We start from the raw sequence: 17,222 nt of genomic DNA, 5'->3' as shown, positions 1-17,222 counted from the left end.
AGTTTCTGGACGGCCACGATGCAAGATTGGGGGTGGCTGCAGAGGAGGAGGACACCACTTCAGAACATAGGGTATTTGTTTCCCATTCAACTCCCCCTGCTCCAAATTGAACCACCCTTCCAGTGTCTGCTTTCTGATGATATACCATAGTAGCAGTGCTGGTCATTGGGCCGGCTCTCGAACCGCGCTGGAATACTAAAAACACGCCCTCGACGGCAGCATTGCCATTTACCGCGGCTTTGGCACTGGTGTGTAATGGACAATGCTCGCTACATGTACAACTGATTCCTTTCAGTTGTACATGTAGCGAGCATTGTGCATTACACACCAGTACATGTAGCGAGCATTGTCCATTACACACCAGTGCCAAAGCCTGCGGTAAAAGGCAATGCTGCTGTTGCGGGCGTTTTTTTATTTTTATTTTATTTTTTTTTAAGTATTCCAGCACTGCTGGATGCTCACTACAAGCCCGTCTCCTCTAGACCGCCGCCGCCCCCTCAGGCGCCGCCGCCCCCTCAGGCACCGCCACCCCCACCCCGGCCCTTGTGTTGTGGGATCCCCTGCCACACTTTTTCCATTTCCAGCACTGCATACTAGCATTTATACCCGGCGTCGCCCAGGCTACAAAGTAAGAAAACTTTGAATATGGTTTTCCACTGCTGCCTTGGCTGCCTCCTCCTTATGCTGAGCATCCGGCTACTGCATCAGCCTGTAGTCAGCCTTGCCTCCGCTATGGGGTCTTGCTGTCTCAGTGCTGCCCCTCTGCTTTCTCATGCTTGGAATTCTTTGATGGCGTCGCTCAGCTGCCTCTACGCCGAGCATCAGACGACTTCCCAACAGCGGGTCGTCTCTTGGGTGGCATGCTGACTGAATTACAAGTTGGCACTTGGGATGTGCACTTCTGGATTCCTGATCAGCACTTCCTGGATTTTGTTGTATTGTCCCGGATCTCTTATCTGGCACATTTTTTGTTTTTGTTTTGGTCGTTCAGTAAGCAAAATAAGTATTAGTTCCAATCGAGAAAATAAGCACTTGCTTGATTTTAGCAACTGTTAACTTCCTCATGACAAGTGACCCCTGTGGGAACCCTTTGGGAACCCTTTGGGGCCTCTTGCTAGCCCCCCCCCCCCCCGCTCCCCCTGCATTTCCATAGCGGGCATACAGACAACACGTTGGAAGATATAATCCGGGGAGGAATGAAAACCCGTTGCCGGTTGGCCGCAAGCCGCTGGAGATGTCCCACTCAATGGTGCCATATTGTTTTTGGCATGCGTGTAAGGTGGTAGGTGCTGCAGGAGTTTTCCTGCCGGTCCAGAAAGGAAAGGGAGGTGCAGAAGCAAAGAAATATGGCCATGGCTGGCGGCAAGTGTTTATGTGCAGAAACACTACAGAAACCCCCAAAACAAAGAGCAAACCTCGGCAGAATAAGAAGTATACGTGTAAACCAGAAGCGGATTTAACACTCGGACAAGGGACACATTCCTGCGGGGGGGGGCCCTGCTCCGACTCCCTCACTTCAAAGTCAAACAGCCCTGGCTGCACAGGGCCTCCCACTGAGAGCACAGGCTCAGCAAGCACACCATTTTCCAACAGTTTATTAGTGAGGTTACCAGGAACATGTGTCCCTTAAGTTCATTCCCACTTGTGATCGCCATTAACTCCTCCTACCTGAAGCTCCGCCTACCCAGGGTCCTCTGCCAATCAACTTCCACTGGTGTAAACAGGACATTCTTGGAAAAGTTGTCTCACTGAAGCCTCCATTTTGTGGAGAGCCAATCCATCCCCGACCTGTCAAATTTGACCCATTGCCCATCCGTCGGTCACTGGCTACGAGGGCGCAGCCTGGCGGAGGCACTGACGGGCAGGTGGAACTGTGTGCCACTTCTAGGTTGCTTGTTGACATCAAAACAATGTTCACTATTGAACATAACCTGCAAATTGTTTGGGTGCGTCCCTTTATCCATGTATAAGCCCTAGGTAAAAGGGTAAAACTAGGGACATCATTAGGGGGTCACCAGAGGTCGCTTCTGCAACCTCTGGGCCTGTGGCTGCGACCTCTGCATTTTCTTTTTTGGAAATAAAAAAAATAAATAAAAAATTAACGGAAGCTCCAACTCCTTTTCACTGGTGGCTGGAAGTGCCTGTTGCTGTCTTCACTCGGATATTTCAATGATCACAGCGAAGGCAGGCTGCCCCTCATCATTGAGAGGAAAAAAGAAGAAAATGCCTATTCTTCCGCGTGGTTGTTCTTGTTTTTCCAATTTCACAAAACCTGTGTCTACAAGTGTCGGACTGCGGCTGCCGGCACTGAATGAGTAAACATCCCTGCCATTCCGTGAGCCTGCAACAATTAAAACTCGTGAAAGGGGAGATGTGAATCCTGGTCTGTGGGTGGCTCATTAAGCTCCGCTGAGTATGTAGCAAGTTAGAGATCCACAAAAGGGCCATTTAATCAAGCACGGACGGGACGGACTTGCAATTAATTTCCTTTGCATTAAGAGAGTACATGTGCGCATAACGTCCAGGCAGAGCGAGGACACGCGGCATGCTGCGGCAGGCATCATTAACTTGCAGTGCTTCAGTAAGTACGCTGGTTGTTTTATCTTTTAATACTACGAAAATCGATATGTGAACTGATGCAAGGTTGTCACATCCAATACAATTGGAGGTTCTTGCGTTTTACAGCCACGCGCAGACAAATGCTTCGAAAATGTATGATATGGCATTTATAAAACACCTATACACAAGTGTTTCAAGGCGTGTTATAAATAGGTTTATATGGAAATATAAACACATTGGTGAAATGCCAGTGGCACCAAAGTAGAAGTTAGGGGTAGCAGGAGGTACCCCTATATAGCGTCGCTGGTTAGCAACACCCAGTGGGAAAAAAAGGGTTTGCAGCGAGTTGCCTGGGAATTTTTATAGGGGTGCAGCGGTGCATTTTTCTAGTTTCTTGGAAAGGGTCCCTGCTTGCTGATTAGGTGCAGTGATGTTACTGGTTTGATGGCATTTGGCTACGCCCTGGCTGAGCACAAGGCTGGGTGGTGGGGGGAACTTGCATTGTTAGGTTAGTGTGCTGGCCGCCACACCTTAGGTTAAACAGCTTTCCAATGGGGCTTGCCAACTAGTTAAATCCTTGAACAGACGTCGGCATTGTTCCACTCACCTGACTGCCATGGTGCCGCAGGGCTTAGTTAGTGTTTGCAAGGTTATGCACAATGTCTGCGTAGGATGTAAGACTATGTCTTTGTTTGTAATGTTGGTGTGTAAGCTAATGGGGACTGTAGAGAGCATTCGTGCTGGAACCAGTACAGTGGGCGCTCAGGTGCTAGATCTCATGTAGGTTTTTGCGAGGTCTCAGCAAAACACCACAGACGGAGCTTCAGGAATTAGGTTATTTGCACAGCAAGCAAGGAGAAACCTCTGCACCATCAACCACTAAACCTGCTCTCGGGGCACCATCCGTTGTGTGCCAACCATTGTGACAACTCTTGTTCAACACAGTCTACTCTAGCGCCTCGAATGCTGTAAAGCGTGCCTCTCAAGTGCTAGATGGCACGATGGGCAAAAGATGAAAATACACATCTGATCTTTGAAACATTAGGTGCAATGCACTTGCCCCCACATGCGGCTCAAATTATTTTACCACCAAAAGCCCCACACGCAGCTCGTTATTTTACCACTAAAATCTAGAATATCTCAACACTACTCTAAATTCTTTAATACACAGTTATGAACCCTCCCAACGGTGTATATTTTGCCAACCTCTGAAGCCTGAAAAGAAGATACATGTAGGCTTGACATGTGGCCAACTTTGCACGAGACCTACAGATGAACTGGCCTGCTGTTAAATCTCAGCTACCAGTTTAAAGGTATCCACTGCAAAGTGTGATATGCTTTCTGACTGAGAAAAATTCACTGGTAAGATAGCTCAGTGGGTTGAACATGTGTGTGTGATTTGAGGGTCGTAGGTTCAAATCCCGGCAAGGCCAGCTCAGCCTTTCATCCTTCTGAGGTCCATAAATGACAAAGGTTGGTTGATATTGTATGAATATTTCTTCTATCTCAAGGTAAGTGCTATATAATAACACATCCTAGTTTGGCCTTGGACATCTGCTTGCAGTCACAGTAATTTGGTAATATGGGCCTCTATACACTAATATTAATGATACATATGGTGATCCATTCTTGTATGAAATGTACATTACATTACTGTAATTTCGTAACCATATATTTTGTACTGTACTTAGGACAAAGGTATGCAATGCCACTTCCTGTTTTGTGAAAGATCATGTTCCATCACTTCCCGTGATGTCACTTTTGGGGGCAGGGGGGATGGGTCAAATGACATCACTTCTTGTGATGTCAGAGGTCAAGGGTCGTATGATGTCACTACCGCGACCCCTGGCATTTTGGTGAAATGACATCCCCGAGTAAAACCCTCAATCACGGATGTTAATGCAATCAGTCTATTTGCGACACAGTTAATGAATACTACCCAATCTGGGGCTTCCTTATTTTGAGGCGAAGTAGAACTAAATCTCCCACTTATACCGGACACAAGCATTTCTTATAGACACCAGAGGTGTGATCTAAATCACTGGTACACCCCATACCACTAGTTCATTTACCCAGGGCTTTAAGTGGGCCGGGGCTAGCCGAGGCAAAGCCCCAGCAGCCTTCAAAAAGTGGGTCTCTGCCGAGCCTCCCCAGTCCCACCAGACAGCTGTGACTGACCAAAGTGCCAGCCACAGCGTTGTGCAAACTGCAACTTACTCTTGCGAAAGTAGCAGTTTGCACGCCGCTGCGGCTGGCACTTCTGTCAGTCGCAGCAGTGCCAAGCACAGCAACACGACAGAAGTGCCAGAAACTGCAACTCCTTCTTGTGACCCTCTTGCGAGGCTTTCAATCCTCGTTAGGGGGTCACGAGAGGAAGTTACAGCACCATTGTAGCCACAGCTGTGGTAAAAAGGGCCTGTGGCATGCTCTGCACCATTTTGAAATGGATTCCGGCTTCATCCTGGCGCTGCTACCAATACATGGGGAAGACAAGGCAAGTCAGACGAGCCCGGCCAATTTCTTTGCACCACCCCGGCCTGATGCCATTAGCAGCTTAGCATAAACTTTGCAATGCCCAGTCCCATAACAATATAATCCGACAGATCGCATTACTGAAAGGCTGCGCTCTCAGCGACACAGGTAATTATTTGCCGCAAGTCTTGAAAGTACATTTACAAAATCCAAAGGCCATTTCTTTTACCCTTGCAATGAACTGCATTGTGGGATTTGTAGTCCCCTGTTCAAGATGGGAACTACCACTAGAATCGTTTTTCACCCCTTAAACAATGTCAACATTTAAATATGTGCCCGAGCACTTTATTTTCATGGATGTGGTACTTTTGAAGTTATCCTTATTAAACAAAGTATTTTTCAAAGCCAAACCTGGGTCCGAGGAGGGAAAAGGAGAAGGCATGTGGGCCAAGTAGATTTACCAGGTGCAGGGATGTGGGAAGAGGGCTGCTGCCCTGGAGACAGGGGAGGTTGCTTTCCCTGGCTCTGTGCTGATTTTCAGGGCACAGGTCGAGGGTACATGTGAGTGGACGGAGTATGTTACATTACTGGAGTTGCTGCAGGCTTTCCCGTTAAACTGATTACTTTTTTTGTCTCAGTTGTGTCAGCACCGGATCGAGGGGGAAAGTGTGTGTGTGTGTGTGGGGGAGGGGGGTGGTTAGCGTTCCCCATGCAGGGATGCAGCCCTGAACCAGCAAGAGACCAACCCCCCCCCCCCCCCATGCTGCTGCTGCACCTCCTTTGAGGGGCGGAGCAGGAGGGGAACCAGCTGAGATTGGGGTCTAGAATAGTGAACTCTTTCCAGGGATTATTAAGAATATTCTGTAATCCAGGGTCCAATTAAGTAACACCGGCAATGGGGGCTCACCAGGGCTGCTGCGCACACTCCCTTGGACACTTTATATAGTTGCTGCAGCTCCCCTGATGTGCTTTTTTAGGCCACGCCCATCAGCTCAGGGGACACTCATAACTCAAGCCACGCCCCAAAGAAGAACCCCCGCCCCTCGATTTCTCACCCCATTTGCAGCACTGCATTTACCTTTACTTCAAAGGCTCAAAGTGTCATGGATGCCAATGCTTCCCCCCCCCCCCCCCCCCCCCCGAGTCAGCGAGCACTGCCCATCTCCCACATGACGGCCAGGCAGAGCCCGGCAGGGCATCCAGCACCTCAGCAAACATGCATTGTCCTCAGCAGCAGCAGTGCCTTTCACGTGCATAAGGTTACATTTCCAACTGAAAGAGCTCACAAGGCGCCAGTTACCTTCCTTGCTAATCTAGGACAGCTCAAGCGAGAAACACAAAGCAGCCTCATCCAGGATGAATACTAGCTTGACGTGCTAAGACATAAACTTCCATTCCAAGGTCCCCCACATAACAAGCTGGGGTTTTGTGACCGTCTCCACGTGCAAGTTTATTACACACATTCTTTTATTGCGTAGTCTTAAAGCACTGTGGGGTTCAATAGATGTTTCAGGTTTGCATTCTCTAGCATTCAGGGACTGCTAGTTTACCATTCATGGTGTGGAAAGTAAAACTACTTTGATATTATTTGGGCTTAACATGAAGTGGCAATACTATGCAATTTGTGCATTTTGTAACTGGAATCTATAAACAGTGCCATTGTAGGACCTGAAATCTCAAATGTAAATATTAGCACCAAGAAAAGCTTGGAAAGTATGTAGTCAAATGTTCACAGCGGTTCGGATACACGCTTCACAGTACAGCCAAAGTGTCTGATCCTGGTCAAATAATTAAAAGGTCACTCAGATTTAAATGCAAAAATTGGAGTCCTTATAAGTTATTAAGTCCACACTATTGGAAAAAAGGCACGCTTGCAATGGCACAGATTTAATGAGTAGAAACAAAATGCTGTACCCGTATGCTCCTGCCACCAGAATAGCCAAGGAACAGCAGAGAGACCACCAGAGAGGCAACTGACCATCGAGCGTTGATTTTACCGCAGTTTTACTTCAGTCAATTTTTAGTGTTGGACATTAGATGGTGCTTATAAGCCGAAATTATTGCACTGGAATAAAGAGGAACATGTGTGAGGAGGGACACCGCTTGAGTGTGTTTTTATTTTTTACCAATTCAGTGCCTGCCTGTAGCCATGTTGATCCCTATGGCCATTCCAGGATCTCTTGGAGCTTACTCTATCAAGCAGCAACATCAAACGTTGGCCTACCAGTGTTATTGCCAAGTAGTCAGCTGAGAGTTAATGGTTTAATTGCAGCCTAAAATGGCCTACAGCTGTAATAAAAATGTCTCAAACACTTGTGCCTGCAACCACTTGATTTATATCTGTTCTTGCAATGAGATCCTGTCTAAACAAACACGGACAAAGCCAACAATGTTAGCATGTGTGTAGCCATTAGATACGCATATGCCTAGATAATCATACCATGTTCCAGGTGTTGTATCTTATGGCCAGTAAGTACCATTATGGCGGTGCATGGAAAATGCCTACATAAAAGTCAAATCTGTTGCCTTTGCTAATGCTTGGATTCAATTGAATTGACTGAAGCCAGAGGATTCCTGGCAACTACAAAGTGCCATTATGGTACAGGTATGGGCTTGCTCAAAGCATTGACTTGTTTTGGCTCAATTAAATACAAGAGAAAATGATTCAGTTATTTAAAATGGACATTAAAGTTTCACCTGTCGTAGATTAATTACATTCCTGTACTGTTCATGTAGGAAAATGTTATTTTTAACTACTGATTCCGTTTAGAGCCCTTTACAGTTGAAATGTTATTCCCAATCAAAATGTTTAAACTAAGTTAGTAATTGTATGTTTTAGTGTAAATGAGGATTCCTTTGCCAGATCTATGGACTCCTCATATGATCTCTGTGCTCTGTCCGATCTCCTCCTCTCCCATTAATGGTGGCACTCGCTGGGAAGTTCTCATGGCTTCATCATCATTAATGTCTACCTAAATGGCACTGTCATGGTCCAGGGCCCTCAGGCCAATCCTCCTCTTTGATAGGCGCTTCCCTCGCCTCATCAATTTCCTCTCCTCTCCTCTCCTGCTGTCCCCTCGTCTCCCCCTTAGCTCACCCCCCTCTCTCTCCTCCTCCTCCTCCGCACCTCCTAGGGCTCCTTCTCCTCCACAGGGCGTACCTCTGATCTGTACCTCTCCCCAGAAGGTCTTTAAGGCTAGCAACCTTCCTCACATTGCCACTCTGAACTCTCGCTCTGCTGTCAAACACTCCTCTGACATCTGCCACCTCCTTGAAGAACTAGACCTTGATGTCCTTGGTCTTACTGAGACATGGTTCACGCCCAGCTCTGTCACAAGCTTTGACACTCTCCTCCCTGATGGCTACAAGATCCTCTCCGCACCCAGATCCTCCCAGTCCGGTGGGGTTGAGGGGGTAGCCCTGATCTTTTCCGAGTGGATTCCTGCCTCCATCATTCCCACTCAGGCCTACTCCTCTTTTGAATGCCTTGTCTGTAGGCGTTCTCTCTCGCCTACCCATTCTCTTACTGTGGCTACCATCTACCGGCCTCCTTGTCAAATCACCCAATTTCTCTGAGTGGGCAGACCTCTCCTCCTCCCTCCTGGCCTCTACCACTCAACTCCTCCTCCTCGGTGACCTCAATATACATTTAGACTCTCCTTGTTCCTCATCCTCTGTACTCTTCCGTGACCTCTGCGACTCCCTCTTCCTGTCCATCCTCCCCTCTGGCCCGACTCACTCTGCAGGGCACACACTCGATGTCTTGATCTCCTCTGACCTCCCCTTCTCCATCCCTCTGACCACTCCTCTCTCCTGGAGCGATCTCTCCCTCTCTTCCCCCCAAGCCAAGCCTACCCAAACACTGCCACCTACCGTCTCGGACATCCGGCCCATGAAGTGTGCGTCAGTTGAGGCTTTTGCTGCCACTTTCTCTCCCCACCCCCTCCACGTATGGCTGTCTCACATCCTGACACAGCACTGTTTCTGCTCTACTCTTCAATTCGATACGCTTGATGCTCTTGCCCCTGTCATGAGGATCCGTTTGAAGTCCAAAGCCAAGTGCAATTCCTAGTATGACTCTGACCTAGCTACACTTAAACTTAAGTGTAGGGCGGCTGAGAGTTAATGGAGGGCTTCCTGTTCATCCTCTGACAAACTGGCCTGTCGCCTGCTACAAAGCCAATACCGACTCTGTCCTCACCAAGAAGAGAGTCCACATTCAAGCTTGTGTCTCTGTGGCACCTAACAACTCGGCCAAACTCTTCAAAATCTGCAAGGAGCTGGCCAACACTGCTGCAGTCTCTACCCCGCCTGTTGCCTCCCAGGCTCTTTGCAATGCCCTTGCCTCTCACTTCATTTAAAAAACCCAGGACATCCTGTCCACCCTCTCCACCCCAACCCCTCCTCTCCCCTCTCCACCTGTGCTTGCTGACCCTCCCTTAGCCACCCCCCCACCATCCTTTTCATACTTTCCTCTCTTCACCCCCGATGAGGTCGCTGGACAAGTCCGATCTATGAAAGCCTCGTCAAAACAGGTTCATCCCTGTTCCTCTAAAACCATCAAGGACCACATTGACACCCTCGCTCCGGCCCTTGCTGATTTTCGCAACCACTCCTTTGCCTCAGTACCCTCTGAAGCACTCCCTTGTGCATCCTCTTCTCAAGAAACCCACAGCTGATCCTTCTTGTCCAGCTAACTATCACCCAATTTCCATTGCTCCCTTTCTGGGCAAACTCCTGGAAAAGTTGGCCATCTCTCAGCTTAACCTTCATTCCAATTCTGTTGGCCGTCTCCATGACCACCAGTCTGGCTTCAGAGCTGGCAGAAGCAGAGAAACTGCTCTCCTGAACATCTGTGAAAATCTGCTCTCCAACCTTGACTCAAACATTCCGTCTGTCCTCATCCTCCTCGATCTCTCTTCTGCCTTCGACACGGTCAACCATACCATCCTGCTCAACCGTCTCCGTGAAAACCTGGGTATCACTAATCAGGCTCTGGCTGACCTCTTTCCTCTGATCGACCCTCTCAGGTCCAACTTGGGTCCTTCCTATCATCTATCTTCCTCTTTACCTATGGTGTTCCCCAGGGTTCTAACCTCACGCCCTGGCTTTTCAACCAATACCTGGCAACTTTCGCCCACAGCATTGCCATTCTCTGCTCATATTTCTAGTGCTATGCTGACGACAACTCATTTTCAGGCTGCCCTCGGCCACCTCCTCTCCCTCTCTCATCTCCGATTGCCTAACTGCCATTCAAGATTAGTGTGCCCGCCAATGATCTTTGTCTGAATGCCAGCAAGACAGATCTCATCGGCACACCTTCACCATCCTTTCCTCTCACTCTCTGGCCGGCTTCCCTTGGCCCTCCTCCTACCCCCACCTGCGAGGCTAAGAACCTAGGGGTCATGACTCCACCCTTTCCTTCTACGCCCACATCTCCGAGGTCTCTAAAAAGTCAAACTTCCTACTGCACCGCCTCAGAGGTACTCTGCCTTTCCTCTCCTTCCCCCAGAAGCTCATGGTATCCCAAGCTCTGGTTCTCTGTAGGTTGGACTATTTTAACAGCCTCTTTCTAAATCTACCTGCCTCTACTCTCCGCCCTCTGCAACTAATCCATAACAGGACTGCTAGACTTGTCCTTGGCCTCAAGCCCTGGGATCGTATCTCTCCAGCTCGGAAATCTCTTCATTGGCTCCCAGTGAATGCAAGGATTAAATTCAAAACCCTCTGCATTGTCCACAAGGCTTTCTGGGGCCTGGGTCCAAAATACCTTCAGCTATCCCTCCGCAAATACCTCTCCACTCAAGCTCTTCGCTCCTCTACCTCCAACTCCCTCAGGGTCAGTCATTTTTCAAAGAAACGAGCTGGGGGTAGATCTTCAGCTGGGGCCACCCTCTGGAACAGCCTCCCTGCCACTCTAAAACTTGAGAACCATCTCCGGTTCCGGAAGCATCTCAAGACCTTCCTCTTTTCTTCTGCCTTTACTCCCCCTCTCCTCTGCTGATCTGTTCTCTTGGCACCATGCACCTGGCCACCCTCTGTCCTCCAGGCCCGGGTACCTGCTCACCCTGCCACCCTCCCGCAGTGCCTCAGGGCCACCCCTGGCACTGGGGTCTGTATCTGTACCCATACAGCCCCCCGCTTTTTCTTCCTGCAATTATCAGACCTACCCTGTCTGCTAGCGCTTGCAAATTGCTGGCTGCATTACCACTGTTTGTTGCCTTTATTATTTATTATTATTTATCCGTTTCTCCTCTGCTTCGCACTTTCCACTTCTCCCCCCCCTTCCATGCACTTTTCCCCTCCCCCTCTCCGGTTCCATGCGATATAATCGTGGCAAAAATTGCAGTCGTAACAAAATATTGCAGCAAAAATGCTGCCGTTTTTTGCACCGCAGGCCATGTAAAACATGCGGGGGACACCCCCGCAACCCCTGGACCCATTATACCATTTGAGGGGAGCGGGGGACACCCCCGCTCTCCTTAAATGGTATAATGGGGCACACTTTTACTAGGTCAAACGGCGGCATTTTTGCCGCGATATTTTTTTACTGAGACATTTTTGCCGCGATTATATTACCCGATACCCCCTCTCCATGCACTTGCGCGTTCTCAATGTCACTGGGGCTAGTAAGATCGATGTTTTGTTCTCCCCTGTTCCCCTTCCTTGCCTTGTTGCGCTCTGAAACACTTGTGTATGAGCGCGATATAAATAAAATATCAATATCATTCACAGCTACCACATTTTATCAAGAGATGTCCAATAGTCTCTTGTTTCATTTGCATGAACAGTTGTAATAGAAAATATTGTTCTTACGCTTCTGATCGGGGCAAATCTTTTGCCATTTTTTGCTCATTATAGGCAGTGTCTAGTCTAGGCACAACGCAAAAAGGCCATTGCAAACCAATCAAGCCTGTCCCTCCCCAACACTCTCACGCCCTCACCATCCCACTACTCCTTTCTGGATGCGCCCAGAGTACCACTAGTTCCTTTTCCCCACTTCCACCACGGATAGTCACAGGCAATTCTATCCCACGGCACCATTAATAGAAACTGAAAAACGGGCGCTTCCTTGGTTTTACATAGAGAATGACGTACCACGTTTACTGTCACCGCCTCCCATTAGGCCCCCCCCACCCCACACCCTCGAATACTCACAAGCGGATCTGGCCAGTGGAGAGCGAGCTGGCGATCCACAGCAGGTCCAAGGCTTTGAAAGGCACCAGCACGAAGCTGACGTTGGCAGGCAGGTTCTTGGCACTCTCCGGGTACATGAAGTGGTGGGTGGTCCTGCTGCCGACATCCGTCTCAAAGCCCGCAGTGGGGGCTTGGTTCATTCTGAAAGGCGAGCAGAAAAGAAGGGGAAAGTTGGCTCGTCAGAGAAAGCAACGACAGGATTGACTGGCCATGACTCAGAAGCAACACTCATTGACACGTGCTTTTTTTATTTTTGGAAACGTCGGCCATTACCTGCAAGAGCAACCATTATTGCAAGAGCAGCCGCCAGGACACCTTCATGCAATTGCCTATTAACATGCAAGTGCTGCAAATTGTAAAGTGGTGTAAACTCGATGCCATTTGCCTGCCAAATGACGCACCTGGGGACAGCTTTCTGAACTTGGCCCCGCTACCAAAAAGGTGATTTACTAACTGCAACTTGGATGGCTACAAAAAGCATCAGAGCCTGGCATAGACGCAAGCACGTTTCGGGGTCCAGCCCCACTAGTGCCTACAGTCTGCTGGTGAGACTGGGACCTGTCCCTATGGCGGGGTTGCCAAGGAGCCATGAGGGAGACCAGTTCAGAAGAAGAACCTTGAGGAACGAGTGAGACACCGCTGCAGCACACGAGAAAGACTGCGGCAATGCGTGACGTAGTGAGGAATAAGACGCCACGCATAGTGTGTGAGGGGCAACAAGGCATTTTACAGCACCAGTTTCCTAAAAGAACTGTTTTTAGAGAGGATTCATGTTGGTATGAAATCCCACATGGAGCACCAATCAGAATGTGTAACATGTCTCCACCGCCCTCCTCCCCCTTTTTCCCATCCTGCCTCTTGCAAGAAGACTGTCCCAAAAAATACTGAGAATCTACTTGGAAGGGGCAGAAACAGAAGATGGGATGTTGTGCAGACCCCACAGGGGCAGCAGGCCTCAGAGAGCAGAGGATCCCCTCGGGTTAGACCGATGTTACAGCACCTTGCAGCCCAGCCAGTGTTCAGGTCCCACTTCATACAGTAAGAGAGCCCCCCCCTCAGACAGAGCAAAAGCGCCAATACGGCTCCTGAAATGCCAGCACTCAAACCACATAATGGCCAGCAAAGCAGCGAGAAAGCACTGTGTTGCAATGAGCAGACAAGGCCATGACATGGGTAAAGTAATTGCGAATTAGGACCCAAACAGCAGTTTGATATAATGTAGCCATTCATTTTTGTCCAAAATGTTAAGCTTGTTACTTTCAAGTGACACATTCTGGTTCACCCAGAAATACTAGCATTTGATATTTAGAAAATGTGCCTTTTGTTTTTGAATACTCGGTTTAATGTGTAAATTTCCACCTTTTATTTTTAAAGGGAATAATTTTGTTCAGGAATATTGGCTCATTTGCATTAAGCTCTCCCATTTACTGCTGCTCCACAGGGACAGACGGGGCCTGGCATTCATGTGCGATGAATGGGGCATGGAGCAGGGGAAGAAAGGATCCAAGTTGAGTTCCACCTCTAGGGTCCGGTATCTTCATCTGGGGTACAGCTTGCAATTCAGAAGGTCAATCTGAAAATGGTCTCTGAACTGCAATAAACCATAGGCACCTTTAGAACTGAAAATGCGGGGTAGTCCATCGAAGAGCAAAGGCCGAGCTCGGACAAGATCTATACTGCTTCAGAAGAGATGAGAAGAGACCAAGAAACCCCACCCCAGAAATGAAGCGCATACAACCATTGGGCATGTGGAATCTGTGTGCCGCGAGGGCAGAGGGAAGCAAACCGGTCCCCAGAGCCGGTCCCCAGAGCCGAAGAAACCAGAGGCGGGAGCAGAAAGCAGCCCGCTAAACAACAGGCCGAGTGAGCGACTAAACACCCGTTGGAAAAATCCAAGGTTCCAAAGAGACTAGAAACAGGAACGGATAGGTCCAATCCAGGCCACAGCGCTGAACCAGTGGAGCCGCAACCTCGTCCCATCAGAAGAACGAGCAGAGGCAAATATGGCAGGCAAGGAATGACGCGCACTCATGTGGTCAGAAGCACCTTTACAGGTTACCGTTTTGTTGGGTGCCAAAGTATCTCAAAACCAGAAAGGGAATCGAGGAGTCAAGATGACCGATGCAGCAAGCACTGTCCGGAGGTATTCGCAAATTAACTTGCGTACGAAATGCTGCATGCTGGGAGCCTCACGTCCATTTGTTAAAGTCACCTGTTGGGTATCTGTATAGTGTGTACAAGGGCGAATTGTGATACCCAATACCCACAGAAGTGTTTGGTGTAAAATAAAAGTCACATCTTTAACTGAGGAATCGGTTATTAAAAAGACATTACCGACTTGAAGCAGAATTCCACAACACACCGACCGACCGACCGACCGACCGACCGATCGATCCTTGGCATGGTGACACTGTAGAGAGTGAACAGAGTCACAGGTTCCACATATTAGTGAAAGTTCCTTTCATTAAGGGAAGGCTGATCTGCAAGCACCTTGCCATGCTGGAGCTCCAGCTGCCTAAACACTCTATGGTGGGGAATTGAAAGGAAGTACCTCTAGGTACTGAAGCAACTGCTGCCTAAAGAAAACGCTGTCAATTGGAAAATTGAGTTACCAGGTTATACTTTAACTGGAGAAAAAAAAAAAGAAAATCTATATAGGAAGTCAGGGGTCTTTCTGCCCTGTAGCAGCCTCACATTTCGTCCTGACCCCACGACCACATCTCAAACCCCTGCTGCCCAAACACTGCCTCGCACCCGGGCCCAACGTTTGCCCAGTGGAGTACCTTAAACCACCCAGGGTTCCACCGCTTCCTGGAAATGTGTTTATTGTTGTTTATAGTTCGAAAATGAACTTTTACAACAGCAAAAACTTTTACCTGAGAAAGAAAACAAAACTCACAGAAAAAAAAAGGAAAAAAAAAAAATAAATAAAAAAGTCCTGGAAATAGTGAGTGGGGGATGAGGCACAGGATGTCCGGGGGGCTACTTTCAGCGGGTGTCCGCGAATCCTGCTACGATGAGCTGCCCCGGCTCACACGGCTTGCCCCGTGAGCCTCCAAAATACCGTGCACCCAAGCACACCTTCACTCCCAGCGCACTGCAGCTCGATGATACATTCACTCCAGTCAGCACACATCGATTTAACTTTTTTCCACAAGACTGTGCAATTAGCAGGTCTTCAGGAAAGCATTTGTTCAGATGCCTTCCTTTGCACAAAATCTTGGCAGAGGTCGCGTGTTTCTGTGATTCGACATTCTCTAGACACAGAGTGTGCAGCCAGCATAGCAACAGAACATTTCAAGATCAGTATATCCCCGACACTCCATGAGCGTGTTTCTGGGTGGTTTAGCGCATCATTGCCCCGTGTATCCCTCTGGGGAGGGGTTCCAGCCACATCATCAATAGATCTGGAAATGCAGAACAGGGATGGGGCGCGAGGCCACTGCCGCATGCCGCGGCGGCTGTTGAATGAATGGGTGTCAACTGAGTGGCAGCAGGCCAGCCCGTAGGTTTCCTCCGAGCAGGCATCACTGCTGTTTCGAAGGCCAGAGTGGTTTCAGCTGCAGTACCATCTGGAACCTCATGAAAAACAGGTATCAATATATTTGTGCCCGGTTTGTCCCGAGAGGGAACAGACATTATTTATGTGAAACTACTGCCTTCTTGGGACAAACTCTGGTTTTCTGGCCTCTGCTTCAAGCATATGTTTGGGCTGCAGGGTACCCACTGTGTCCATGCCATCAGTGTTACCTTATGCCCAGGACCAGGAATCGAAGGCCACTTGGAAGTTTGAAGGTTTTATCAATATGGAGTAGCACATGGCAACGAGGCATCTATGATATTACAGTCCTAAATCTCACTCTACTACAGTGTCCTGGCCACTCCCCATAGCCCTCCTTATGCCAGCATCTCTGATCCTCAAAGCTGCTATTCATACTAGGTTCCCCTTGGAGTAACCTCAAAGAGCGAGGACGCCCGACCAATCAAGGATAACCTTTTCCCAACTTACTTCGAAGCCGGGACAAACGTGACCACAGGAGGGTACTCAGCAATGTTCAAGGCCAGAAAGTTAGGCCTGAAAGCTGTAGCTTAGGCAGCAAACCCGGCCATCAACCTCCCTGTGGCTTGGGTGGGTATGAATGGAGAGTGGCACAGCATCCCAGAGCAGATGGCACCCGTGCATGAACAACGAGGGGGTGGGGGGAGAAATCACCCAGCCATAACTAGACACTGAACCCAAAGAGAACAGGATAGAGCCAATGTTGTAGAGAGGCCACCCACCTTTATCATTTCCAGTAATTCCTCCTTTTAGCCACCAATCATGCTGATGCACGTTCCAGCTGAATGAAGCTTCCTGGGCTTTGGCGCAGACTTGGACAAAGCACACTCTTTTATACCAAGTTGAGATGAGTCAAAGTCACTACCTGCTGGGGTCATCTGTAGAATGAAGTAGCTGTGGGGGCATTACCCCATCTAAGCTTCATGGCCGGGAGGATAGCTCGGGGGCAACGCGTTTGTCACGGAAGCAAGACAACGCATAGCAACAGGTTCGAATCCCGGGCTCCGCTTAGAGGTTGGTCTCCAGTATTGAGTGCATTATAAAAGAACAATTACAAAAAAGGTGGATGGGGGGGGGGCACCAAAGTTGCCAGGTGCCACCACAAAGCAGGCCAAAGCTGATCCCCGGGGTGTAGTGAATTCCCCTGGCTACCTTCATGCCACCTGTGGGAGGCAGGAGATCGCCACATGGTGTTACAACACTGTGTTCCTTTAAGAAGTCAGGACTTGAATTTGATAGTCTCCTTTGCGGCAAAACCCTGGACTACCATAATACTAGCGAACCTAGCACCAACACTTAGACCAGAGAAGGTTATATTACAGGCGGATTCTGCACAAGACAGGAGCAGGAGAGGTCTCCTGTCTGCTCGAGTAACTAACAGGCTGGGAGTGCGGGGGCGGGGGGGGGAGGTGGTAAAGAGGGAGAGAGACAAAGA

At 48.9% G+C, this 17,222-nt stretch overlaps 1 protein-coding gene across 2 annotated transcripts in view; it reads right to left on the bottom strand.

Moving 5' to 3' along the window:
• The window catches only part of ST3GAL2 (ST3 beta-galactoside alpha-2,3-sialyltransferase 2), a 339,116-nt gene that overhangs the window by 47,024 nt on the left and 274,870 nt on the right, over nt 1-17,222 (bottom strand). For both annotated transcript variants that reach the window (XM_069655010.1, XM_069655018.1), the window contains one exon: nt 12,190-12,369. In XM_069655010.1, coding sequence (XP_069511111.1) covers nt 12,190-12,369 — 180 coding nt within the window. The remainder of the gene's footprint in view (nt 1-12,189; nt 12,370-17,222) is intronic.

This window comes from Ambystoma mexicanum, chromosome 1p (genome assembly GCF_040938575.1).
Source record: "Ambystoma mexicanum isolate Mex_15411 chromosome 1p, UKY_AmexF1_1, whole genome shotgun sequence".
Taxonomy (NCBI): domain Eukaryota; kingdom Metazoa; phylum Chordata; class Amphibia; order Caudata; family Ambystomatidae; genus Ambystoma; species Ambystoma mexicanum.
The sequence above is the reverse complement of the archived record's forward strand: the minus strand, read 5'-3'. Positions and strand labels throughout refer to the sequence as shown.